The 22,070-nt window shown below is 48.5% G+C and overlaps 9 protein-coding genes; 5 read left to right on the top strand and 4 right to left on the bottom strand.

The window, feature by feature from the left end:
* Nucleotides 1-430: 430 nt before the first annotated feature.
* Nucleotides 431-1,793, bottom strand: FFUJ_07771 (uncharacterized protein; the record flags this gene model as incomplete). XM_023578060.1 has 2 exons in its annotated part: nt 431-1,291; nt 1,419-1,793. The coding sequence occupies 2 exons, from the start codon at nt 1,791-1,793 to the stop codon at nt 431-433; spliced, it is 1,236 nt and encodes a 411-aa protein (XP_023431024.1).
* Nucleotides 1,794-2,806: 1,013 nt separating this feature from the next.
* Nucleotides 2,807-3,643, bottom strand: FFUJ_07770 (uncharacterized protein; the record flags this gene model as incomplete). XM_023578059.1 has 2 exons in its annotated part: nt 2,807-2,916; nt 2,971-3,643. The coding sequence occupies 2 exons, from the start codon at nt 3,641-3,643 to the stop codon at nt 2,807-2,809; spliced, it is 783 nt and encodes a 260-aa protein (XP_023431023.1).
* A 783-nt stretch (nt 3,644-4,426) lies between these two features.
* On the top strand, nt 4,427-6,449 carry FFUJ_07769 (uncharacterized protein; the record flags this gene model as incomplete). XM_023578058.1 has 2 exons in its annotated part: nt 4,427-5,135; nt 5,188-6,449. 2 exons carry the CDS (start codon nt 4,427-4,429, stop codon nt 6,447-6,449), a joined length of 1,971 nt encoding a protein of 656 aa, XP_023431022.1.
* A 496-nt stretch (nt 6,450-6,945) lies between these two features.
* Nucleotides 6,946-9,467, bottom strand: FFUJ_07768 (uncharacterized protein; the record flags this gene model as incomplete). XM_023578057.1 has 6 exons in its annotated part: nt 6,946-8,215; nt 8,266-8,356; nt 8,407-8,814; nt 8,874-8,973; nt 9,044-9,298; nt 9,396-9,467. The coding sequence occupies 6 exons, from the start codon at nt 9,465-9,467 to the stop codon at nt 6,946-6,948; spliced, it is 2,196 nt and encodes a 731-aa protein (XP_023431021.1).
* A 1,352-nt stretch (nt 9,468-10,819) lies between these two features.
* FFUJ_07767 (related to GNAT family acetyltransferase) lies at nt 10,820-11,581 on the bottom strand (the record flags this gene model as incomplete). XM_023578056.1 has 2 exons in its annotated part: nt 10,820-10,997; nt 11,049-11,581. The coding sequence occupies 2 exons, from the start codon at nt 11,579-11,581 to the stop codon at nt 10,820-10,822; spliced, it is 711 nt and encodes a 236-aa protein (XP_023431020.1).
* A 1,158-nt stretch (nt 11,582-12,739) lies between these two features.
* Nucleotides 12,740-13,634, top strand: FFUJ_07766 (uncharacterized protein; the record flags this gene model as incomplete). XM_023578055.1 has 2 exons in its annotated part: nt 12,740-13,493; nt 13,549-13,634. The coding sequence occupies 2 exons, from the start codon at nt 12,740-12,742 to the stop codon at nt 13,632-13,634; spliced, it is 840 nt and encodes a 279-aa protein (XP_023431019.1).
* A 1,028-nt stretch (nt 13,635-14,662) lies between these two features.
* On the top strand, nt 14,663-16,558 carry FFUJ_07765 (related to sporulation-specific protein Sps2p; the record flags this gene model as incomplete). XM_023578054.1 has 2 exons in its annotated part: nt 14,663-14,732; nt 14,799-16,558. 2 exons carry the CDS (start codon nt 14,663-14,665, stop codon nt 16,556-16,558), a joined length of 1,830 nt encoding a protein of 609 aa, XP_023431018.1.
* Nucleotides 16,559-17,180: 622 nt separating this feature from the next.
* FFUJ_07764 (uncharacterized protein) lies at nt 17,181-19,330 on the top strand (the record flags this gene model as incomplete). XM_023578053.1 has 3 exons in its annotated part: nt 17,181-18,721; nt 18,766-19,158; nt 19,207-19,330. 3 exons carry the CDS (start codon nt 17,181-17,183, stop codon nt 19,328-19,330), a joined length of 2,058 nt encoding a protein of 685 aa, XP_023431017.1.
* A 1,035-nt stretch (nt 19,331-20,365) lies between these two features.
* FFUJ_07763 (uncharacterized protein) lies at nt 20,366-21,919 on the top strand (the record flags this gene model as incomplete). XM_023578052.1 has 2 exons in its annotated part: nt 20,366-21,142; nt 21,191-21,919. 2 exons carry the CDS (start codon nt 20,366-20,368, stop codon nt 21,917-21,919), a joined length of 1,506 nt encoding a protein of 501 aa, XP_023431016.1.
* Between the last annotated feature and the right edge of the window lie 151 nt (nt 21,920-22,070).

Raw genomic sequence — 22,070 nt, 5'->3', positions numbered from 1 at the left:
AAAGACATGGCAAAGCACGCTTCATCAACCCACCACCAGCTCCATAACCCCTAACAATCCCGTCCTTTCACATAACTATCACCCGTTCGTAGGCAAATGTCCCGCTAAATGCAACGCCTCAAATATGGAAAAAACAGAAACAAAAAGCAAGAAAACAGATAGATGTTTTTGCCCAAATAGAACGCCGTGCTATCATATCCGTAACCCTTGGTATCTTCAACACGACCCAATAAGCGCCAGACCATACTCTCTTGGATTTCTTTTGTTATCACTCCTGCCCTGATTGCTGTGGATATGTGTCTTTTGTTTCCTTAGATTGTTGTGCTTGATGTTGATGCCTCGAGGTTCATGGTCCACCGCCCCCATCCTTGATGCTTTCACAGGCATCGGTCTATAGATGCCTGAAAGACAAGTCGCAAGGCTCGACATATTACTGCCGGAGGGGAGTTTCCTTAAAACGCTTTACCCAGTGCTGTCGCACGCGGCTGGGCATCTTGCAAAACACCATAGCTTTGCACTCATTGATGAGCACGCCCTCAGAGATCTTGACCTGCAGATCAAGATCCTCGTCTGCAAAGTCACGGAAGAATATGTCCAGCGCTTCCTCTTGCCAGCGTAGAGTATTTCGAGATCGTACAGCCTCGACAATCTCCTCCATAACGGGCCCGTTGGTGTTCTGGCTATCCGCCTGGGAAGGAGACGCAGCACTCGGGCCATCACGCACAGCCAAAGGAAGCATGGAGGAGTTGAGAACAGACGCTGAAAGAGCACGAGAGCCATCGTTGGACGAAGTACGGCGACGCTTGCCGGGAGATTCGGGGGCCGGCTGACCCATAGGCATAGTAGTAGCAGGTGGTGTGGATTCGAACATGTTCGAGGTGCTTGTAGTGGGCAGCTGTCGCTTGCGGCTCTGTGTGATAGTCTCGTCGGGCGGGGTCAGAGCATTAGCATTTGCTACAGTCGGTGGTCCGCGTGGAGGAATTGTAGTAGACGTCGGTCGCGGCTGGGTCGCCGACCCGGTGGAGGATGTAGTGGGAGTTTGAGTCAACATGGGTCGCGAATTCGGGCTCTCGAGGCCAGGAGGTCGAGGAGGAGGAGGATCGCTTGTCAAATTGAGTATACCGGTGCCCGGCATATCAGGGTCATCGGTCATGGGGCCGTCTGTTCGTCTCCGTGGTTTCATTATACGTTTGGGAGCGCCACCCGAGCCGATGACGTCTGGATAAAGAACTTCCATAAAGTCTTCGTGATCAAAGGGTCGGCCGCGCAACGCCCTAGAAAGCGGTTCCCTCTATTTGCGAGTCAGCATGTGCTTGACACAGTCGTTTTGTATGCGCGAGGCTATAGCAACCGGGCCTCGTCGTCCGCGTGATGGCAATTCCCGTTCATTGCATCGTCATGGTGCAAGGAATGTTTACCTCGATATGGGCAGTCCACGCCTCCTCCGTAGCAGTGACCGTTCTCTTGACCGGATTATAAACAAACTCGGGGTCCTCACGAAGGCCTCTCCATAACCGAAACCGTTTTCTCGCGTTGTCACTCTTGTTGATCAGGTGGCTCTTAGCCGGATAGGCGCCATGACTCTCCTGCAGAGCCAGAGCAGCGCGCTCCCAGGCCTCTGCTTTGAAGGAGGAGTTTTCGCGGAGACCAAGTTGGACGCTCTCGCAGAGACTTCGGAAGAAGGTCGCTTCGTATGCGGGAGTCCAGCTGAAGCGCGGAGCTCTTCGATCGCGGTCGACTCGAGCTGGGGGCTGGCCGTCTGGGCCGAGGACATCAACGTCTTCGTCGGACATTGTTCTAGAAGGGGAGGGGAAGAAAGGAAGAAAGGAAGGGAGAATTAAAACAAAAGCCCCCTCGTGAATTTTCGGTGGGAGGCTGAGGCTGAGGCTGAAGCCGAAGCAAATGCTCCAACAAAGTCGTGTGTTGGTACAGTCTTGACAAGACCTGACCTGGATCAAAAACGATGGGAACCAATTCTAAACCAAACCTTAGTGCTAGCTCGCCCAGTCGGGACTCGGCCGGGCGGTGAGTTTTTGGGTGGGGACGAGAGGTCACCTGGGCCACTGGGAATTTCACTATGCGTTATCACGTGCGACCACTGAAAAAGGGGAACAGAGGTCGACAGTTGCTTGGAACAGCGATTAATTTAAGCTGGACGTTCAGAATCGACAGTAGAATAATGATATCACATCCATGTTGACGGTCTTGGTTCATTGTCTATCGAGATGCGACTCACCGGAACTTTTGCTCCTTGGCCTCGATTCAGGGCCGCGGACAGGGATTGGTGAGAGCTGAGGCTCAACTCCCCGAGAAAAGTCCATCTCATTGGTCTGTTTGAGACTGTGACAGGTCAAGGCGATACGACATAACGGTTCTGTATTGCAAGGATTAATTGATCTCACCCAACATTATCATTGCATGCGCCAACACTTGCATAGTTCCTTGGCCATCTTGATCGCACGTGAGTCGGTACATAACTTTTCTTTGTGATAGAGTCTTTTTATTATGGAGATGTCCCACCGTCAAATGGAGCATCTTGCCCGGTATAGCCGCGGTTACCGCCTGTAGCATTAACATTACGTCGATGCCTATAATCTGGGCCTTGACAATCTTTACTCTGTTTAGAAGGCCAAGGTTGCACTTTGCGTCACTCAGACTCCGATATCGATGAGAAATGTAATTGAGTTTGCAGACCCAAAATAGTGAAATTATTGTATCGACCAAAATATCTTGGCTCATGGCTTCGAAAAATGTAAGAGTAAATGTCATCAGACCAAATTTCATCACTGAACTTCCAAGAGAAAGATCAGAGGAACAAGAATTGAATAAGAGCAAAGAATGCAATACCAGCACCAGCCAGTCCCAAGTGTTGACTCATGGCGCCAGATACAATAACAGGGTGATCGGTGGACTCTCCTGTTCGGGCGTTAGTTTTGATACGTTTCACGAGATCAATCATAGTGGACTTACCAGGAGATGCACTCTCTGGGGAATTAGGGACTGGGGTAGGCTTGACGCTTGATCGGAATCCACTGTCGTCTCCAGTGACCTTTGGTGCAGCGTTTCCTTGCTCCTCGGGCTGCTCCTTACCGGGCTGCTCCTTACCGGGCTGCTCCTTGCCGGGCTGCTCTTTGCCGGGCTTTGCCATTGGCATTTCAGTTGGTGCAACTTCATTCATGTAATGACCCGAAACAGGGTGCGTGATAGTCGCGGTAACAGGCTCGGGGCCACAAGTAGTACACGTCTGAACCTCACACGTGAATCCATACGGAAGATCGTGCTCGTTCTTGGTAGGCTTTGCCTCCATGCCACTGTATGTCTCCGTGATGACATACTCCTGTTCAAACAGACCAGTAGAGCAGAAAGCAGGGTACTTGGTAGTGTATTCAAGAGTATGGACACAAGTTGGGCAGCCGCAGTGACAGTCGGGAGCTTGGACTTCGACAATGATGGCTTCTCCTGTCACAGCTGGCTTGTGAACCACGCATGTCGGGCCGGGCACGGTGACTGTAGCCGGAGGACGAAGGCCATCGCGGGTGAAGCATTGAGTTATCGTTGCTGTGCGGGTTTCATACTGGACATCTTCTTGAGCAACTCCCAAAGCGGCGAAGAGCGCTGGGATAACGAGTGACTTGGAGTACATGATTAACGAGGGCGAAGAGCAAAAATGCACCAAACGAATGACTGCAGCTGGAAATCACACAGCCTGAGCAAAGAAGCAGAGAAAGAGTGTTTTGAACGGCATAAAGGGGACTTGGCGCTTATTAAAGCCTCATGCTAGTAGTGAGGAAATGTTACTTCCATACCTCAACGTCCATCTAATTACCTAAAGACTGTGGCTTACCGGCGACATGAATAGTTTCATGCCAGAATGTGATAGTGACCCGTGTAGCGCGTGACGCCATGCTCTATTTGCTCTTAGCGGTCATTGTTGGTGCTCGCTTACTTTTAAATTTCGGTTCCCATGGATAGCTTGACAGTGGCTGACTGAAAGGCCAAAATTCGTTACGGTGTTTTGTTTCGTGGAATCCAGTGATTCTGTTGGTACCAAAATTCTGTGCTGTTTACTCTCTGGTATGCAAGGGAGCAACTCAAGGGAGTCTTGGTGACTAGCTAACGTTAGTTTAGTACGATGGTTGATGTCTTGTCTTAACGTGGGCGCGATGACATCTAATGTCAAAACTCATATTCTAGACCAACGCCTCACTAACTAGATTGAGACATTGTCCAGTTGTTGCTCGCCACCAAATTTTTTATTGTCTTGAGATATTCACAGCAACCAACAGATGTCTTATGCTTCATGGGCTGAGTGTATGCAGGGCTGGGCTGAACATTTGAGTGTAGAGCAGTTAAGAGTCGTAGAAATTCACAGTATTGGCTCAGTCCCTGGTTTCCGTCTTCCCAGAGTTTTCATTGATTCTTCATGATGTCTCCCGTTCGCTTGTTCCTGTTTTCCCTTGCAACTCTTTTTGGTTCATCCATTGCTCTTCAAGATGGCCAAAGGTTGCCTGAATCTTGGTGCATAACCTACCTATCAACTTATCTGGTCCCGAGATCAGATGATCACACTCGCCCTACAGCTTCATCTGCTGACGAATCTGTTTTCTCAGGGGCCTCTGGAGCAACTTTGGCATTTCCAACAGATCTAGCTATCCCCTCAACCTTTCCTGTTCATGATGATCTAGTTATTACCACTTCGGTCCCAAGTCCAACAACTGGAACTTCAGTCCCCGATGCCAGCGGTCGATCAGTGATATTCCGCGTCGTTCCAGAGTCGCTGGACACCAAACGGGATCTCCAGGTTAGGGCAGTTATCGGTTTCGTTGGTAGCCAGTCAGAGATCTGTGCTGCAGCCACTATCTTCAATTTTGTGCAAGGTCGTTTGCTAGACGGCAACTTGCCCATATACTACAACGGCGAGGATTTCAAGGAGCTACGTGGCTATCCAGGAGCGTTACCTCGAGATGCTGTTACTGAAACCTTTGCTGATGAGGCTGGATTTCTCCGATTTTTCAGCTCAGTCTTACCAAACGGTGAGGCAGGCTTCTGTCAGGATGCTGGGAGCGGCCAAGTCTATATCACTTTCACCGCATCACCTCCGCGTTGCCAATCTATAAGACTTTCTATTACTGGAGGTATGGGCATCCTTTCGTGCCACTGATGCTAGGCTGACTCGTTTTCTTCTAGTTGACGAATGCCGAGACGGTGATATATCCTCGAATCCTTCTTCTCGACCTACCAGTATGCCCCTGCTAGCAGAGTCTACATCAGCACTGGCCGTAACGACACCTCCCTTGAACTCAATAGCTTCTCCGACCACAAAGGATATCCAGAAGGGTTCTTCCACTATAGATGTCCCAACCTTCACTTCTCAGGTCAAGCCTGTGTATACGAGCTCTGTCCGATTTTACAACAGCTCCTCATCTATTGAATACCCAGTACGCCCCGCTATCACTCAAATATCCTCTATGTTAGACATTTCAACCCCTGTCACCGATATCCCACTTACATCTCGGCTGAGCTCCTGGACCTCCAATGCGGAGACCCTGCTCACAGATGCACTATCCACGGATGTCTTGGGAACGTCGCAAGAACTACCTTCTATCTTTGATCCCACTACAACTGCCACGTCAACTACTATGGATGCTCAAAATACAATTGGCACTAGCTCTGGGACTGCCTCCACGGCAAGCTCTATTGTTCACTCTTCTACCACGTCTGGCCCATCATACAGTTTCGAGACTGATACTAGCACACTATCAGATCTGCCATTGGATGCCGGTTCATCTTTTGACTCGAGTTCAACCTTCACGACAACTATCGATACCACAACTTCAACCACTACAAGCTCTGAAGCGACGGGCACACGTGCGTGTCCAGAGGGCCTGTCTAAACCATTGACACTATTCGATGGCCAAAGGCCATCTGACAATGGTGTCGAATGGCTCGTGCTCCCTTTTCTGATAACACTCTACGGTGAAACCAGCGATATGCTCTATATCAGCCCCAACGGACTTGTTACACTCAGAGATTCGTTTGGGGCCGATTCCGTCTCAAATATGGCCTTACCAGATGAAAATGTTGAGTCACTGGCTATTTTTCCTTATTGGACTGACATGATAGTCCCCGAAGGTTCAGGGGCTGAGGTTACATATCAGATTGAGGATATTCCCAACCAACCAGGGGTGTTGACCATAGATTGGTGTGTTTTCACCACACCAGATGGGACTGAGCCAAATCACTTTCAAATGGTAGTCTCAGAGGATCAGCTGACCCCAATTACCTTCTTATACTATACTATCCACCTCGGGGGAAGCTATGCTACTATCGGTGCCCAAAATCGCGATTCAGGTCAGTTTTTGCAGTACTACGGTCCTATCCCAGATAGAACATTTATGGAAGTCAGCACGTTCAGTGACGGGGAAGATTTACGTATTGGTCAGTTCTAAGACCCCCCAATCCTTAATGGCCACTTCGTTATTTCATTATTCTTTCTTCTTTTTGTTGTCGTCCCTTTAATCTCTGGATTAGCTAGGCTTTTAGGGTTACGCGAAGCTTGATCTAATATATTGTCTACACGTGATCCCCTTCGCGGCCAGATAAGATGTTGGCAGAAGAATATTACAGTGTATAGTTGATTTGCCTCCAAACCTTGACTGTATTAGCTACACTACAATATCATCTCAGTCTTGGCTGCCCCTCGGCTTAATCCCTCAAAGAATGACGCCGAGCATCCAAGATCCCGTGCTAAGTAAAAGACCAGAGATATAAAGCTGAACCATCCAAAGAATAGAAGCATAGCATTTTAACCAACCCATTAAAGACCGAATCCAACAAGTTACAACAACGGCGGGAAAAATCAAGACTCGGTCAGATTACCTCATCAATGAACGTAAAGTCGTCTCTATGTACACCAACTATGTGAAGTGAAAAGAAGAAAAAGCGCTATGTTGAGCTCTGGATAAAATCCAAGTTAAGGCTCCTCCAGTCCCAGAGCTGCGAAAAGTCCCCGAGGTCCACATCGGTGATGTTGCCGAGACCATAATCGATATTGAGATCCTGGGGATGATAATCAACGTATGTTGGAGGAACCATGCCACCCCCGGTATGATCAGCATGTGGCATGCCATAAAGACCCCCTTGGACAATGCCATCGATACCAGCGCTTGGTGATGGGACTTGCTGAGGTGGCATGTGGCCGGGCGCGACACCCATGTTGTAAGCGACCTGAGGTTTCACAAAACCTTCGGCGGGAACTTGGTTGTTCATGACATAACCAGTATTCTCATGGTTGTCATAAGAAGAGTGAGTGCTCTGCGGCGTCGATCCTGAAGGCGCGCCTTCTGAACTAGCGTAATAGCTCGGCGAGCTTTCCTGTGACACATGTTCCGGATGATATCCATCCTCAGGCTTGATGGCGACATCATGACTGGTATTTGAGGCTGGAGCGGCTGGAGAAACTGGAGCGACTCGTTGTTTCTTGCGATTCACAGTCTCACGTGGCGGTGGCGATCGCCTGGGCATCTTCTGAACCATCTTGACAAGAATGTCATGAGATGTCTTTGCTGTCTTCGATAGAGTCTTGAGACGCTTCAACAATCTGATTGCAGTATCCACTGAATCGACAATCTCATCCTTTCTGGGGATTGTGTCGTCCTGATCTTTGATAATGGCAGTGGAGAGAACAGCGGCTGTATCGAAAAGAGAGAAGATGATAAAATGGAATCTGGCGTCTCGATGGGAAGCATGATCAGCCCACCGAGTAGTTGTGTCTAAATTCTTGAGGGAATAGAAAACTGCATCTTCTCGGACTGCTAGTAGATCCGCTGGTGAGTTTTTGGTGTAAATTTGCGCCATGAATGCTCGCATAGGGTTGAGAATCATGAGATATGCCATCGTATGGATATAGAACCGGTGGTAGACAATCCATGGAAACTTGTAATCCTTCGACGTGTCAGGGTTGTCGACATCATAAACTGCAGGGAAACGTCGGATCCAGTCCTCAAGCATGGACTTGTACTCTTCAATATCGCTTGCTGAGGTGATGTTCTTGGGAGCACCCCATCGCTGCGCGAGTTGCGTGACCAGCTCTGACTGAAGTTTCATATGAAGAAGTGGTGAAGGAGAAAAGTCCTCGAGGGTGAGACTCGGTGGCTCTACGTTGATATCACTGTGGTCAATGATCGTCGGGCGACCTAAGCCAGAAGCGAATTGCCTGAAAAGAGTCAGCATACCATGCACCTAGACTCTGGTGTTTTCACTTACCAATCCCAGCAATCCAAGATACACCATACTCTCCGACGCATCTCGCGTTCAAATTCTGATAACCCTTCGGCAATGGCAGTCCGATGAAGACCTAATGCAAGAGTTAGATCACTGATGTCGCAGGAAGTCGAACGTACTCACCTAATTCATGTGCCTCTCGAACAGCAGCACCAATAACATGCCACGCCTCAACGAATTTCGCTTCCGACTTGTACCAGTAGATTGAGTGAAGCATCCACTGAATATTCAGCAGATGGCAGTGACCCACCGGAATCACCCTTCCGAGTTCCGTAGCGGCTTTGTGGTATTCTACTGTGAGCTTTTCTGCAGGCTCAGAGAGCTCAACTTCGACAATGGGCTTTATCTCAACATCTAGGTGCTGCGTGGCACACGCGCAGACCATGACGAGCAAGATAGTCCATTGGAGTGAGAGCGACTGATTACGATTCCTTCGCTCCCACCATTGTTGATATTCCTGGAGGAAAGTTGGTGGATAGATGATGTAGTAGTGATAATTCATGTTGTTGAAAAAGCTCTGAACAAGAGCATCTGGCGGGTCGTCAGTAAACGATTTCTTGAAAATATGGTTACTTTGAGCCACTATTTACCCATTTGGGGGCGTCCAGGCAAGACATCGAGGGCATGCTTGAGCTGGGAACAGGTACTGGGATGGACCCAAGTCAGTTCGCCCAAAGGCTTCTTGTCCTTCTGAGATGAATTTTAGTACATAATTCGACTGAGGGGGCATTTTTTATCAGTATGAAGTGAATTTCTTTACCTTTGCATCAATAGTCAGTGACTCAAAGAGAGGGCCAGCGGCATAGCCCATTGCTCCCAGCCCAACGTCGTCGTCATCCTCATCAGGCTCGGAGTCGTCGGGTTCAACGTCATCCTCACGACTACGCGAGCGCTTCTTATCGCTGTTTGGTGTGAGCCCGTCAGACGGTGAGCTCGCAGTCGTCGGCTGAATGAAGCGGCATTTATCTGCGACCTTGCGCTTCTGGCAATGGTTGCAAGGCCATTCTCGATTGCACTGCTGGCAGTGAGTACAGTGACTTCATAGGCCCCGCGGGGCGGTCGAGAGGTTCCCCAGAGGGTCTGCAGGTCATCTCTGAAGGGCTGTGACGTACCTTTTGCTTCCTGCGATGACACTCAGCGCAGGCAGAGCGATACTGAACTGTATGCGAGCTGTTGTCCTCCATGTTAGTGTGGAGTTGACGTGTGGAGATCGACAGGGAGAGACGCGAAGAATCCAAGGATGGGCAGAGGAAAAACTTTGTCGCGTTATTCCGGAATTGCTGTAGTTGAATACGGAATGGCTCTTGTCTGGTTGTGGTCTAGTCTAAGCGGATAATGCCGCCCGTTTGTCTTAAATCACCCTGCTGTTCCTTTGTTTTTGTCCAGAGCCTCGGCAGTTGATTTTATGATGATATTTCAGTGATAACTTACGTCTTCGAACAGGATTTCAGGAGTTGCAGGCCGTCGTAGTAAAAACCACCCCCGAGAATTGAATATCGGTCCGAGTTTCAATCACCAAGAACGCCATCGTTACCTACATCTGAGACCCCAAATCTGTTGTGGCACCTGAGAAGCAGCCAGCCTCGGACTACACGAAGTTACAAAGCCACATTTCTCACACTTGAGGCAATGCATTCCAGACTAAATTGAATGGCTTTCTCATCTTTGCGGGGCTGTGACATGATGCTAGGTTGTAATGCCAAACGCCTTTCCAGCAAGGCTGAAATAGACTCGCATATTATTCGTCCAACGTCGCACAAAGGGTCCAGACTCTCAATTGCGGGTAAAGATTCCCTTGATAGGACTCAATAAGCGCATCCCACGAAAAAGTTTCAATCGTACGAACAGGTGATTGATGTCGCTGATGTCCGAGCACGTATGTCACTATCAACAGTGTCAAAGCTCAGACTTACGTGGCAATCAAGGTGAAACTAGTGAATAGTAATCACGAGGATCCTGGTATTTGGAATTATTCCACTTTAGTGTTCGCGGCACGGCAAATTCATCCAGCGCTCGAGCTACGCTGAACAGAGCGGCCGGCAAGCTCATCTTGGTCTAGGCACCGGGGTAACGTGGATGGTTCCGCCACTCCGCATGGTATTTAATTGATTGATTTGAAACCATCGACTTCTCGCCACTCGGTGAGGTAGATCTCTCCATGGTATTTATTCGCCAATCTCCAGATTGATCTTAACACACCGGTATTGATGTGCCGAGAACTATAGGCAGAGTTGTGGGTTCAATGAAGGCATAGCTAAGTTCGAGCGACTTCGATAATGAATGAATAGTGAGTGCAATGTATGAGAATTAATAGACAGAAAAGAGGACAATTTAATGGCCTACGATGAAGCCTCGGCCATTAGAATCCGCATGCCGACATTCTATGATGTAAATCGGCCTCAAGGATACAAAGTCTCGAGTCCGGCAAAAGGCAATATCTAGATCAGATTCACAGTTCTGCCGTCATTACATTCCACGTTCTTCCTAATCAGTAATTTCAGCACGGCTTCATTGGTCAAACAAGTGCCGACCTCCTTTAGTCCTTTGTCAAGCCTTGTCTAATATCCTTCAAAGACTTGATCTGCTTTCCGTTTGTATCAAAGTTATTTTCGCTGAGCCAAGCCTCAAACGCCTTCTTAACGAGAGGCCACTCCTCGTCAGTAATGCTGAGCCAAGCAGTATCTCGACGCCTTCCTTTGAGAATCATATGCTTTCTAGACCAACACGTTAGCAGGGGTTCTCCAGATGGTATCTATGATAAATACCTGAAGATACCCTCAAAAACAAAGCCCAGTCGCTCAGCAGCTGCGAGACTAGGCTTGTTGAGATGATTGGCTTTCCACTCGACTCGTAGATAACCAAGATCCTCAAAAGCGTGCTTGATAATCAGATAAAAGGCTTCAGTAGCAGCACGTGTCTGTTTCAACTGAGACCCAAAGATGATGCTCCCAATTTCAATCCTTCTATGGCTTGGAACGATGTTGAGATAAGACATTTGCCCAACAGGTTCAGACTTGGGGTCATCGCGTGGCCCAGAGAGAACAGTATAGAATAATGGATCCTCGGACTTGCTGAATCCTTCAACAGCCTCTCTCCATTGTTGCTGATCAAGGTATGGTCCTCCAAACATATATGTCCAAAGATGACCGTTTTCCTCGCCGCCGAGGTGCTTGTAGCTTGGATCGGCGTGAGAGGGTTGCAATGGGATAAGGGAAGTGTAGCGTCCGTCAAGGGACCCACGAGAGGGTGAAGACGCGGTACCCAAGGGGGTTATTGGGCCAACTGGTTGTTCACTCATGATTGTAGACGTGAAGTATAGGACTTAAGTTCGCTTTCGAGACTTTGGAACTCTTGAGCTTAATAGTAGAAGCTCGGGGCTCGGATCCGAGAGAACACAGAGTTCGGGGCTTAACTCCGAATGTGAGTCAGCCTATGACTACGCCCTCTGGTTGACTGCTACAGATAGATAGTGAGTCACGCAATTTATGATAGCCAATTATGGTTAATCCGTCGTATTAGGGACTTTCCAATACTAGAAGCTCGATTGAGACGCAGGAGCCTATCAAATGTCTCGGCCAAACGCCCTGCATGACAAGGAAGTATCGGTGATCTGGTGGCGTAGACGTTGCCATCATACACGATGGTATGGGTTTCAAAGCGGCGGTCTATTCTGTTTTGATCATCATACAAGGTACAGTGAAGGTATTTGTTTTCTTGTTTACAATCTATCCAAGCTTCAAGGAGCACTTGCTTTTTATTCAATCATGATGGTCGTCAGAATAGCTTGACATATGTTATGCCACTTCAAGAACTGGTATCAAATATGTTGCATTTATAAATAAGTCTTGTTTAAGTTTCAAAGCCTTAGGTACTCTGCCTATTATTATACGAGCTATAAACCCCCTGGTTTTTGTGACAATTCATGACTTCTTTATTTCTTACGCGCTTTTATATTCCCCTTTACTAAATGGTTTTTCGTTTTAGTTCTCGATCCAGGCTGACTCTCCTATATCTTCATATCTGAGTATGATAATCGCAATCGCATTGAGACACAAATACGGGAGACTTCTCGGTTCCAGTTATGTTGGTGAGTTGATGTAAGTCATTGGCAAGTAATCTTCACAGCCATCATGAATCCATCATGTACCCTGGAGCCACTTTTCGGAACCTGGGAGCGCCTTGCTTGACAATCGAAGGATTCGCCAAGCCAGCAAATCCCAATCATACAGCACAGCGCTACAAGGAACCTATTATGGAAACGTCATGTGAATACTGCGCCTTGCTAATAAATGGCGACTGACGCTACATTCCCAAAGTTGGGATTCAGCCTTACAATCCACGAAAAATTGATTAAAATTGAAACAACGAGATTTCCACTTGCAGCTCAAATAATTCTTTCTAGAATCTTTCAAGTATCTCAGATATTAATTCTCATCCACCTTAAGCGACATAAAAGATGACAGACACGAAAGACCATTACAAAGCTGGTGAAACAGTAGACGCTTCCGCATCAATGCCAACGGAGCTTCCTCCTTCATACGATATCACTCTATCTCAATCTGAGTCTCAACAAAAAGAGCAATCACAAGCCACGGAGGACTTTCCTACTCTTGTTCTTGATGGCACAAAGATCCATTCCTTATACGCACCCAATCGCATACTCTATCAACTTAGCAACGCACCATATGACGCCACGCGGAAAATCTATGCCATTGAGAAACTCCGATACCGCATGACGAATGGCGACGCTGAACAGAAGCTAAAACACACTGTCGATCATATCTACGACTTCAGGCACGGCATCTCGATAGAATCGTACAAACAAATCACCATCCTGGGACAGACGAGTCGGAAGCGTACTTATCCCAACATGATCATGCACCGCTGTCTCAATGGCTGCCACACGATTTGTGAAGGTGGCCAAGTGAAGATGGCCCCGGACTATGTACTTAAAGCAGAGTCTCCTCTGAAAGATCGGCTGAATCAAGGGAAGAACAACACCACCATATGGAAGGATGAGAAGGGAGAGGTGGTTGCCATTGAGACGAAACTCCAACGTGATGAGAATGGTATCATACAAGAGCTCCCAAGGCTTGCCATCAAGGCTAGGATCGAAGAAAAGCTGTATGATCTGTTGGTCACTTCTTGGTGTGCACATGTCTGGAAGGATGCCCAGAAGGATTTGAAAGAGCCAATGAGTTGGGATAAATGTGAGCCACAATATTGTCACCCATTTTGAGGATCTTGACTGACCAATGAATCTAGTCAAACGAATTGCGTCGACCATGCCAAATAAAGCCGCAGGTATATACGGCGGCGCTGGAATTGGTGGCTCTTCATTAGGCTTCTAATCTGTTCGAAATGCGCTCATCAGAGATGTGATAATGTGACAGCGAGATTACAAAATACGAAAAATTATTCGATTAAATCATCGGCTTTCCTGTCGCCTGTGATATTGTCCGAGCGCTTCTTATTCGTGAAGTGCTTTGGCCTCGTCACACGGCTCGGCTTGATATTGTATAAAATACATTGTCTCATCACAATCAAACAGCTTCGCGCCCAACAATTCTTTCAGCGCCACTGGCTTATCGTGCACATTGGCGAGGCTGATAAGGTCATTTTGAGTTCAAAACGTCTCTCAATCTAGCGAGAATTGATCTCGGTTAACCGCCACTGAGACTTGGCTGGGATATTCATCCTGAAGCACAAACACGGCAAATCCCGCGATTCTTCATGATACATCTTTGATGCAACGCAAGCGGTGCAATTGGACCCTGAATCGGATGCCAAACAACTCTGATCGTTTGCACGGATAAGAGCTAATCGTCTAAATATGGATTGTTCGTTGTTTGTGCATGGATGCGTTCATAATGTTCATGATTATCGACCAGGATTCACGATTTGCATAAACACGGGCTGACCGATATAACCTTATGCTATGCTTAATACAGCTCTCCACTCGTCAGAACAAGCAAAGAGCTCGTATTGTTTCGTGAAACTTGGCTCATCACCTGCCAAGATAACAGTTCCCGCGCATCGTCCAAAGCCACCCGTGAAATAACCCAAGAACTAAAGGGCTCGAACAACGGGATCATACCCAAACAAACGCTCGTGGAAAGAGTCCGGTGATGTATCCACCGGAAATGTGCCCCTTTTAGTGTCCTCGTGGCGTGAGCTAGCCCCAAAATCAATTTCTCTTGGCGGACGTCGGTGGTAATTTAACTAAACGACCAGGGGCAGGGAAGCCAACAGCTCCTCTAGGCGAGATGAATAAAATGAAGGGCCACCCCTAGCTTCTTCAGCTGGATCTCAGCTGTTCTCTTGCTGGTCTTGGTCACGTTTCTGAATGAAGTCGTAGATGGAGGGCAAAGAGTCCAAGATGGCTCCGACAAGTCGCATCGCCTTTTTGGCGCTGTCATTCCTCCTTTCAGGCCGTTTCGCAGCAGCTGGTAAGCAGACGTTCGAACAACAGTCCCTGAGATGAACAGTCACTAACACGCGATTGAACGCGCTAGAATGCGACATTTCTGGCAATTACACAATTATCGCTGCACCCGACGACCAAGATGGAGTTCAATCCTGCAAAGATGTCGATGGCTCTTTGTCGCTCCTCTTCGATAAGGATCCCTCTTCCTGGCCATCCGACAAGGCCACAGTAGATCTCGGCGACATCAGTTCACTTACCGGTGACCTTGTCATTTATCCCCACCACGACTCGAAGAAGACGGTTGTTACGGCGTCGAGTCTGAAGACAATTGAAGGAGCCCTTACGATATGGAACACAGGAACCGGGAAGGACCACACGATTGAGGAGTTCGACCTGGTATTCGGCGCGTTGGAGGAAGTGGGCAAAGATTATGTTATCACGGAAGCTTTTGCCAAGCTCTCACTTGAGCACAAGGCTGATATCACAGTGGGAGGTATGGCGAGAGTCTACGATACCGATGTGGAGGAGTTGCAGTTGAACGGAGTGTATACCGTCAATGGAGACTTCTCAATCGACTCTAATAGCGATATGAAGGAGCTCGATGTCCCGGCGCTTACATACGCTAATAAGGGCCTCATTGTCAAGGGCAACAATGCTCTTGAGAAGGTCTCATTTGCAAAGCTGAAGGGGGTCAAAGGAAATATGCAATTCAACCAGAATGGTGCGCTGCAGACTATTTACCTCGCTGCCCTGGAGTCAGCTGCTACCATGTCTATCACCGCCAACGGAAATGATGGTACCGTGCTGCTCCCTTGGCTGTCGTCCATCGGAAACAGCACTACTACTGCGACCTCAGACTTCAGCGGACTGGGCAAGATTGAGTTTTCGTCCCTACGCACTGTCAATGGTTCACTGACCTTTGAGTCTAACTCGTTTGAGGATCTTACTATTCCTTTGATCAAGGAGATGAATGGTGGCATTACTGTGGAGGACAACCCTTCTCTGACGACGTTTGCTTTGCCGAGAGTTACATACGTGGATGAACTAGACATCAGCAGCAACGACAAACTCACCAATATCACAGCCAACGCTCTCAAGTCTGCCGGCACAATTGCGATCAAGGGATCGTTCACAAACGTGGAGTTCTTCAACCTCAAGAAGGTTACGGGAGATTTCAAGGTCGTTGGTGATGAGTCTATGGATTGCAGTTGGTTTGATGCTAATATCAAGAGCATTGTTGAAGGAAAATACACTTGTGTTGGCGATCACGACAAGAAGGAGAGGAAGCCTAGCACTGGAGGCATTGAGGATACTGAGGGCAACCCTAAGGATTATATGACATCCCCCGATGATGATGATGGAGGTAATGGTGGAAGCGGCAGTGGCAGCAGTGGAAGCGATAGTGGTTCGGGCAGTGGAAGTGGAAGTTCCGACGGTGACAAAGAAGGCTCAAAGGGAGGGCTTTCAACAGGTGCAAAGGCCGGCATTGGAATCGGCGTTGCGATCATCGTTGTTCTCCTTATCGTTGGCGCGGTTATGTTCTGGCTCTGGCGCCGCCGTCAGACCGCAGCACCCGGTGAAAAGCGCCTCGGCAGCAGTGGCAGCGGCTCAACCAAGAAGGGCATCTTTGATGGGCAGCAAATGGGTGTCCAGACAAAGATCGAGGCCACCAACCCCAGCCCGTCTCCTAGCATCGGCACTTTGAATTTCGGCCGCAACTCCCTCATCGAGTCGACCGGTGGCTTTACCGAGAAGAGTCTCAATGCCTGGAAGACGATTCGAAGAGTTAGTGTTTCTTCGGGTGGTTCTTCGACTGTCAAGGAGGGAACTAGTATTCTCAAGGGTTGAGGAGGAGAGAAAAGAACAGAACAGATAAGATGGCGAGTGTTTTAAAATGCAATTCAGCGTATAGTGATACCACAGTCCTTTAATAGACATCAGCAGGAAGCGGCCTGCATCTCTTTTCATAGGGTAATTTTAATATTATTAGGTTAAACAGTCTATAAGAATTCACTCACTCACCTCACTCGTCAGTCCACTATCTATCGTACATGATAAGGGAACGTCAGCTAGTTACGACCCCAATTAAACTGAACCGCTCGACCCTTAAATTTCCAAGAAAAAGAATGGCAAAGAAGAGCTGAACCACTTTAAAAGAATCCACGCAAGACATTGGATTTGATGTGGAGATGATCTCCAACTTTTCTCACTCAATCACAAAGCTTCACATGCGCATCTACGGCTTCTGACTTGGTGAACAGAGACCCACTGCTGATTACGAGAGGTAAGTGCCCCTCATCAGCAGAATCCCTTTAACAAGTGATCGTCGCGCGGTGAAAGCACCAAAGTTGTCATTTTCATTCATCTCGACAGTCAATCTCTTGCACATGATCTTTTCTGTTACAATTGAACCTTTTGTTGGGCATTTTATACTGCAAAAACGCGCCTTATTAGTCTTATCGCAGCTAAAATGACGTACCCCCGTCCTGATTTCGAGCGTAACCCACTTCGTTGGGAGTCCCTCAACGGACCATGGGATTTCCTCTTCGATGACGGCGATTCCGGCCTCAACGAGAATTGGCAGCGTAAAGGCCTTCCAGAGAAGGTCAATGTCGACACCTCTGCCAACCGCAAAGAAACTGGTCAGAACGACAGCGTGGTACAGAAAATTATGGGTGATGCCCATTCTCTCATTCAGAACAACGTCTTCGCCTCATCTACGCAGACTACCAACTCAAAAACCAAAATCAACGTCCCCTATGTATTCCAATCTCCTGCTTCTGGTATCAATGACCGCGGAGTTCATGAGGTTATGTGGTATGAGCGTGCCATCTCAGACTTGCGATCAGCGCAAGAGAAGGACAAGGGTCACAAGCTGGTCTTGAGATTTGGTGCTGTTGATTATGAGGCTACTGTTTGGGTCAATGGAGAGTATGTCGGTGGTCATCGGGGTGGACACGTTCCCTTCGAAATTGACATCACTGATGCCGTGGATGCCGCCAAGGATGCTACAGCTCACCGAGTCACTTTGCGCGTCTATGATTCGGCTTATGATCTTACACAACTTCGAGGCAAACAATACTGGGCTGCCAAGCCAGAGACCATCTTCTACACTCCCTCTGGTGGTATCTGGCAGTCTGTCTGGCTCGAGGTTGTTCCCAGTGCTCGTATTGCTGATAGCTCTTATGGCACTGTTATCAAGTCCAATGATATCCACTCTGGCCAACTGAGAAGCACCATCGTTGTGAAGGGACGAAGAATTGGAAAGGGCTATTCTGTCGACCTTGAATCCAGCTTCGCTGGCATTCCTGTTGCCAAATCGGACAAGAAGGCTCTGCCCCGAGAGACGAGCTCCGTTGGCGTTGAACTGAACATGCGTCTGTCCGAGGAGCAGAGATCCAAGCTACCCAAATCTGTCACCGAAAGTGCCCCTCTTGACAACGACTTTGCTTGGCGCGATGGTGTTGCACTCTGGTCTCCTGAGCATCCTCAGCTCTATGACCTCGTTATTCGCCTGTATGATGACGCCGAGAATGTCATAGACGAAGTCAAGACAACCACCGGCATGAGAAACATCAACTGGACAACGGGAGACGGTACCTGGCGACTCAACGGCAAGCCCTACTTCCAGGCTCTCTGTTTAGACCAAGGCTACTGGCCTGAGACCTTCATGACTCCTCCTAGCTCCGAGAGCCTCAAGCTGGATATTGAGCTCGCCAAGAATATGGGTCTCAACGGCTGTAGGAAGCACCAGAAGGTTGAGGATCCCCTCTTCTACTACTGGGCTGACAAGCTTGGTTTCCTCGTCTGGGGTGAGATTGCGAACGCTTATGCGTTCAGTGCCGAGTATGTTGATCGATTCAACGCCGAGTGGACTGAAGCTGTCAAGCTGGTTATCAACCGTCCATCAGTCGTGACATGGACTCCTGTGAACGAAAGCTGGGCTTATCCTAACCTTGAGGATAACGTTGATCAGCGTAACCACATCCGTCAGCTCTACTATCTTACCAAGTAAGTATATCGGCTTCAGTTTCAGATTATGCTAACAGCTCTAGGGGTCTTGATGATACACGAAGTATTAACGATAACTGCGGATGGCAGCATGTCCTTACTGACCTAACCACATTCCATGACTATAGCGATGGCCCTGAGATCGAAAAGACCTGCTCCACTCTTGAGGGCATCATTGGCCCGAAGGCTGGTCGAGGCGTTTTCCTACCACCTATTCCTGGTGTTGACGAGGGCTCTAAGCATAAGACTGGCGCTCCAGTCATGAACACCGAATTCGGAGGTGTCAACATTGCACCAGCCAAGAAGGAAGATGGCGATAGCCTCGATTGGGGTTACACCACTGCCACCAACGCCGATGACCTGGTAGAGAGAATTGAGCGCCTCGTCAATGGCGTTGTTTTGGGAGGACATTGCTGTGCTTTCGTCTATACTCAGCTGTAAGTATGATTTAACTCCTGTGTTGATATGAGACTAATGATATGCAGGGCGGATATTGAGCAAGAGGTCAACGGACTGTACACTTTCAATCGAGAGGAGAAGTTGGATGCTTCCAGGGTCAAGGCTGTGATTGACAAGGCCCTTGGTGCTTACTACAACAGGGTGAAATAAGGACCACGTCAGGTATGTTCTAGATAGTGCACCGAGTTGAGGCTGGCCTCTGAATGCTTAGCCTCGAAATAGATATGATACGAATGATACATTCTTCGCATGATTACGATCCTGAGTCCCTCTTAGCTTCTGAAACAAAAACATATGTATAATTCCAAGTTCTTCAGCAAGCACCAACATACTATTTCGAAACCTACCGAGTCGACATATGCCTGTAGAACCAATCATGGGTTGATTTAGTCGTTGGCATTACTCGAATCTACTGCTATCCTCTTATGAGGCTGACCCATGCACCTATTAAATGTTGAAACGATTCCCATTTTGCTTCCGAAACATACTTTCAGGCTATCAAATGCGGCGCCTGTATCCATCGTCCTTGGGATGATGCATCGGTCAAATTGCACAATCATGCTTACTATATGAAGCTCTAGTTGGGCGAACAATCAAGGTGACATATATATATCTACACAAAATGGACTTTCGTGATAAGAGCATTGTAAAACTGATTTTCCATTGCTGCATGCTGGGATTTCATGTCTATGTCAAGCCTCGACGAAGAATCGGATGATGTTTGCTTTTGTAACACAGTGCTAGTCCTCGCTAAGAACGCGGCCAGTCCGAGTTTGATGATCAATTGAAAATCACCAAAACAAGACAAACTCGTTATGTAACATGACCAAAACGCTTCTCAATAATATCTTGGAGATTCTCACATAAAATCAAATCATTACAGCCTCTGCATTGACCATAATATGGCATCATGAGTTCATGACTGCGGGGATCGGGAAAAGAGCTGTCATATCACGTGATTTTACATGAGATCGGGTCGACTCACCAGGCTTAGACCCGACGCTCCATGATGTGGCTGGGGGGATCATCACCAGTTCAATCACGGCGCCAGACCCGGCTTTTTGCCCGCGGTTGGGAGCATCACTATCTTATCGCATTATCACAGTATATTATATCAATTACGTTCCATCTAATTGTATGCTGTAGTCGCGCGCGCTTCCTCTCCCTCGCCTCGCCTCAGGCGCGATGCCTTCGACACGGCCGCCAAACGCGCAGTCGCCCATCGTCGATGTCGACAGCGCCCTCGATAACATCGACACCATTCGCATCCCCGAACCCCACGGTACATACTTACAAACACGCGGAGCTCGCGCAGCTCGTCGAATATACAAAGCTATGGGTGTCTGGCCATGGGACATCGTTCCCGAAGCACCTCCTAAGATGTGGGCCATCAATCTGCTAGAGGACCTCGCCCTTGTCGCAGACCATGTTGCCAGAAATCCAGGCGATACGCTGCAAGACCTTCAATCAGAGCTTCGGAAGTCTCTTGCGCGCGACCGCAAACCTTCTTATGCTGGAAAATTGATGGCGCAGGATGTCCACGCTGCAAAGAAGCGATTCGTTCGAACAATGCCTCAATCACCCGATGCTCAAGACGACACTGGTGATGATGCTGGTACTGCCGAGCGACGGTCCGGGCGACGACGAAGAACCGCAAACTATAGCGCTCCAGACTCGCCAATTGACCCATCGCGATCGCGTCGAGATACTTCCTCAGAGGAGAGCGAGGAGCACATGGCCTCGTCTATTACCGTCGCCTCGGAGTTTCCTCCATCTCCCCCCGTACCTCGCAACATCAAGCATCTCAAACGACCAGCCACAACAATACCCACGCCAATTGAGAAGCGTGTCCGTCATAGTTCGCCAGAAGGTTCGCGCCTGTCAGCTGCGCAGAGCCTCATGATGTTTAGCTCTCCAATGGCTACGTTCCAAATGGCCACATCTTTCGGCCCAAATGCAACTGTCTGTTTGCTCGATACGCGATGAGTCCCTATGCTAATACATTGATAGGCCAATGCTACTCGCTCCCTCGAACCGAATAATCTTCAGGAAGCTTTAAAACCTGCGACCAATGTCTTTGTCGCAGCAATTGACGCACACGTTCGGACGATACGTTCCTCACTTGCTATTGCTCAACAGGAAATATTTCCACATAGGTCCAGATCCCAAGAAGCTATGAGCAAACTTCGCGCCGCCCAACTGGGCGTGCAAGCGATCCAAGATGATATAGCTGAGTCGCAAGACAGGCTGCGACGACTTGTCGAAGAATCCGTCGCCGAGGACGCTCTTGCGCCACAGCTCCATGCACTCCAAGAAAACAACATGTCTTTACCACCGGAAATCGCACAAGCAATACGAAGCTATGAGAGTCGCCGAGCAGCCAAGAGCGAAGAGATAAAAACCCAAGAATCAGCCATCAATGCTAAACGTGATGAGCTAAAACGAGCGGCTGAGGAACTCGACATAGCGGAGACGAACTCGAGCGGCATAGAAGCCGACATAAGAGATCTCCAAGCAGCGGTGACGCGTGGAACGGAAGCAGCCCGGTTCGCCAACATGTTCAGCGTGATGGTGCAGCTGGGGCCGGAGGGATTGGCGAACATTGAACAGATATACCCAGAGATTGGCTCTCTACTTGAGTCGCTGCTCGCGTCGAGGAATAGCCCTTCGCAGCAGAACCATAACAACAATCATCATGTGCATAATGCGGTGGATGGAGACGAGGCTAATGGATTGTAGGGATTGGGCACGACGAGATTAACGTTAGTATAGCGATTTGAGTATTCCTTGTATGGCGAGAATAGATTTCCGCAGTATCTAAAGATTAATTTGACGTTAGTATCAGTTGACGGCGCATTTATTGCATCTGATGTTTATTTGGCCAACATCC

This window comes from Fusarium fujikuroi, chromosome FFUJ_chr05 (assembly GCF_900079805.1).
Source record: "Fusarium fujikuroi IMI 58289 draft genome, chromosome FFUJ_chr05".
Taxonomy (NCBI): domain Eukaryota; kingdom Fungi; phylum Ascomycota; class Sordariomycetes; order Hypocreales; family Nectriaceae; genus Fusarium; species Fusarium fujikuroi.
Note: the sequence above shows the minus strand (reverse complement) of the source record. Positions and strands in the feature narration are given on the sequence as shown.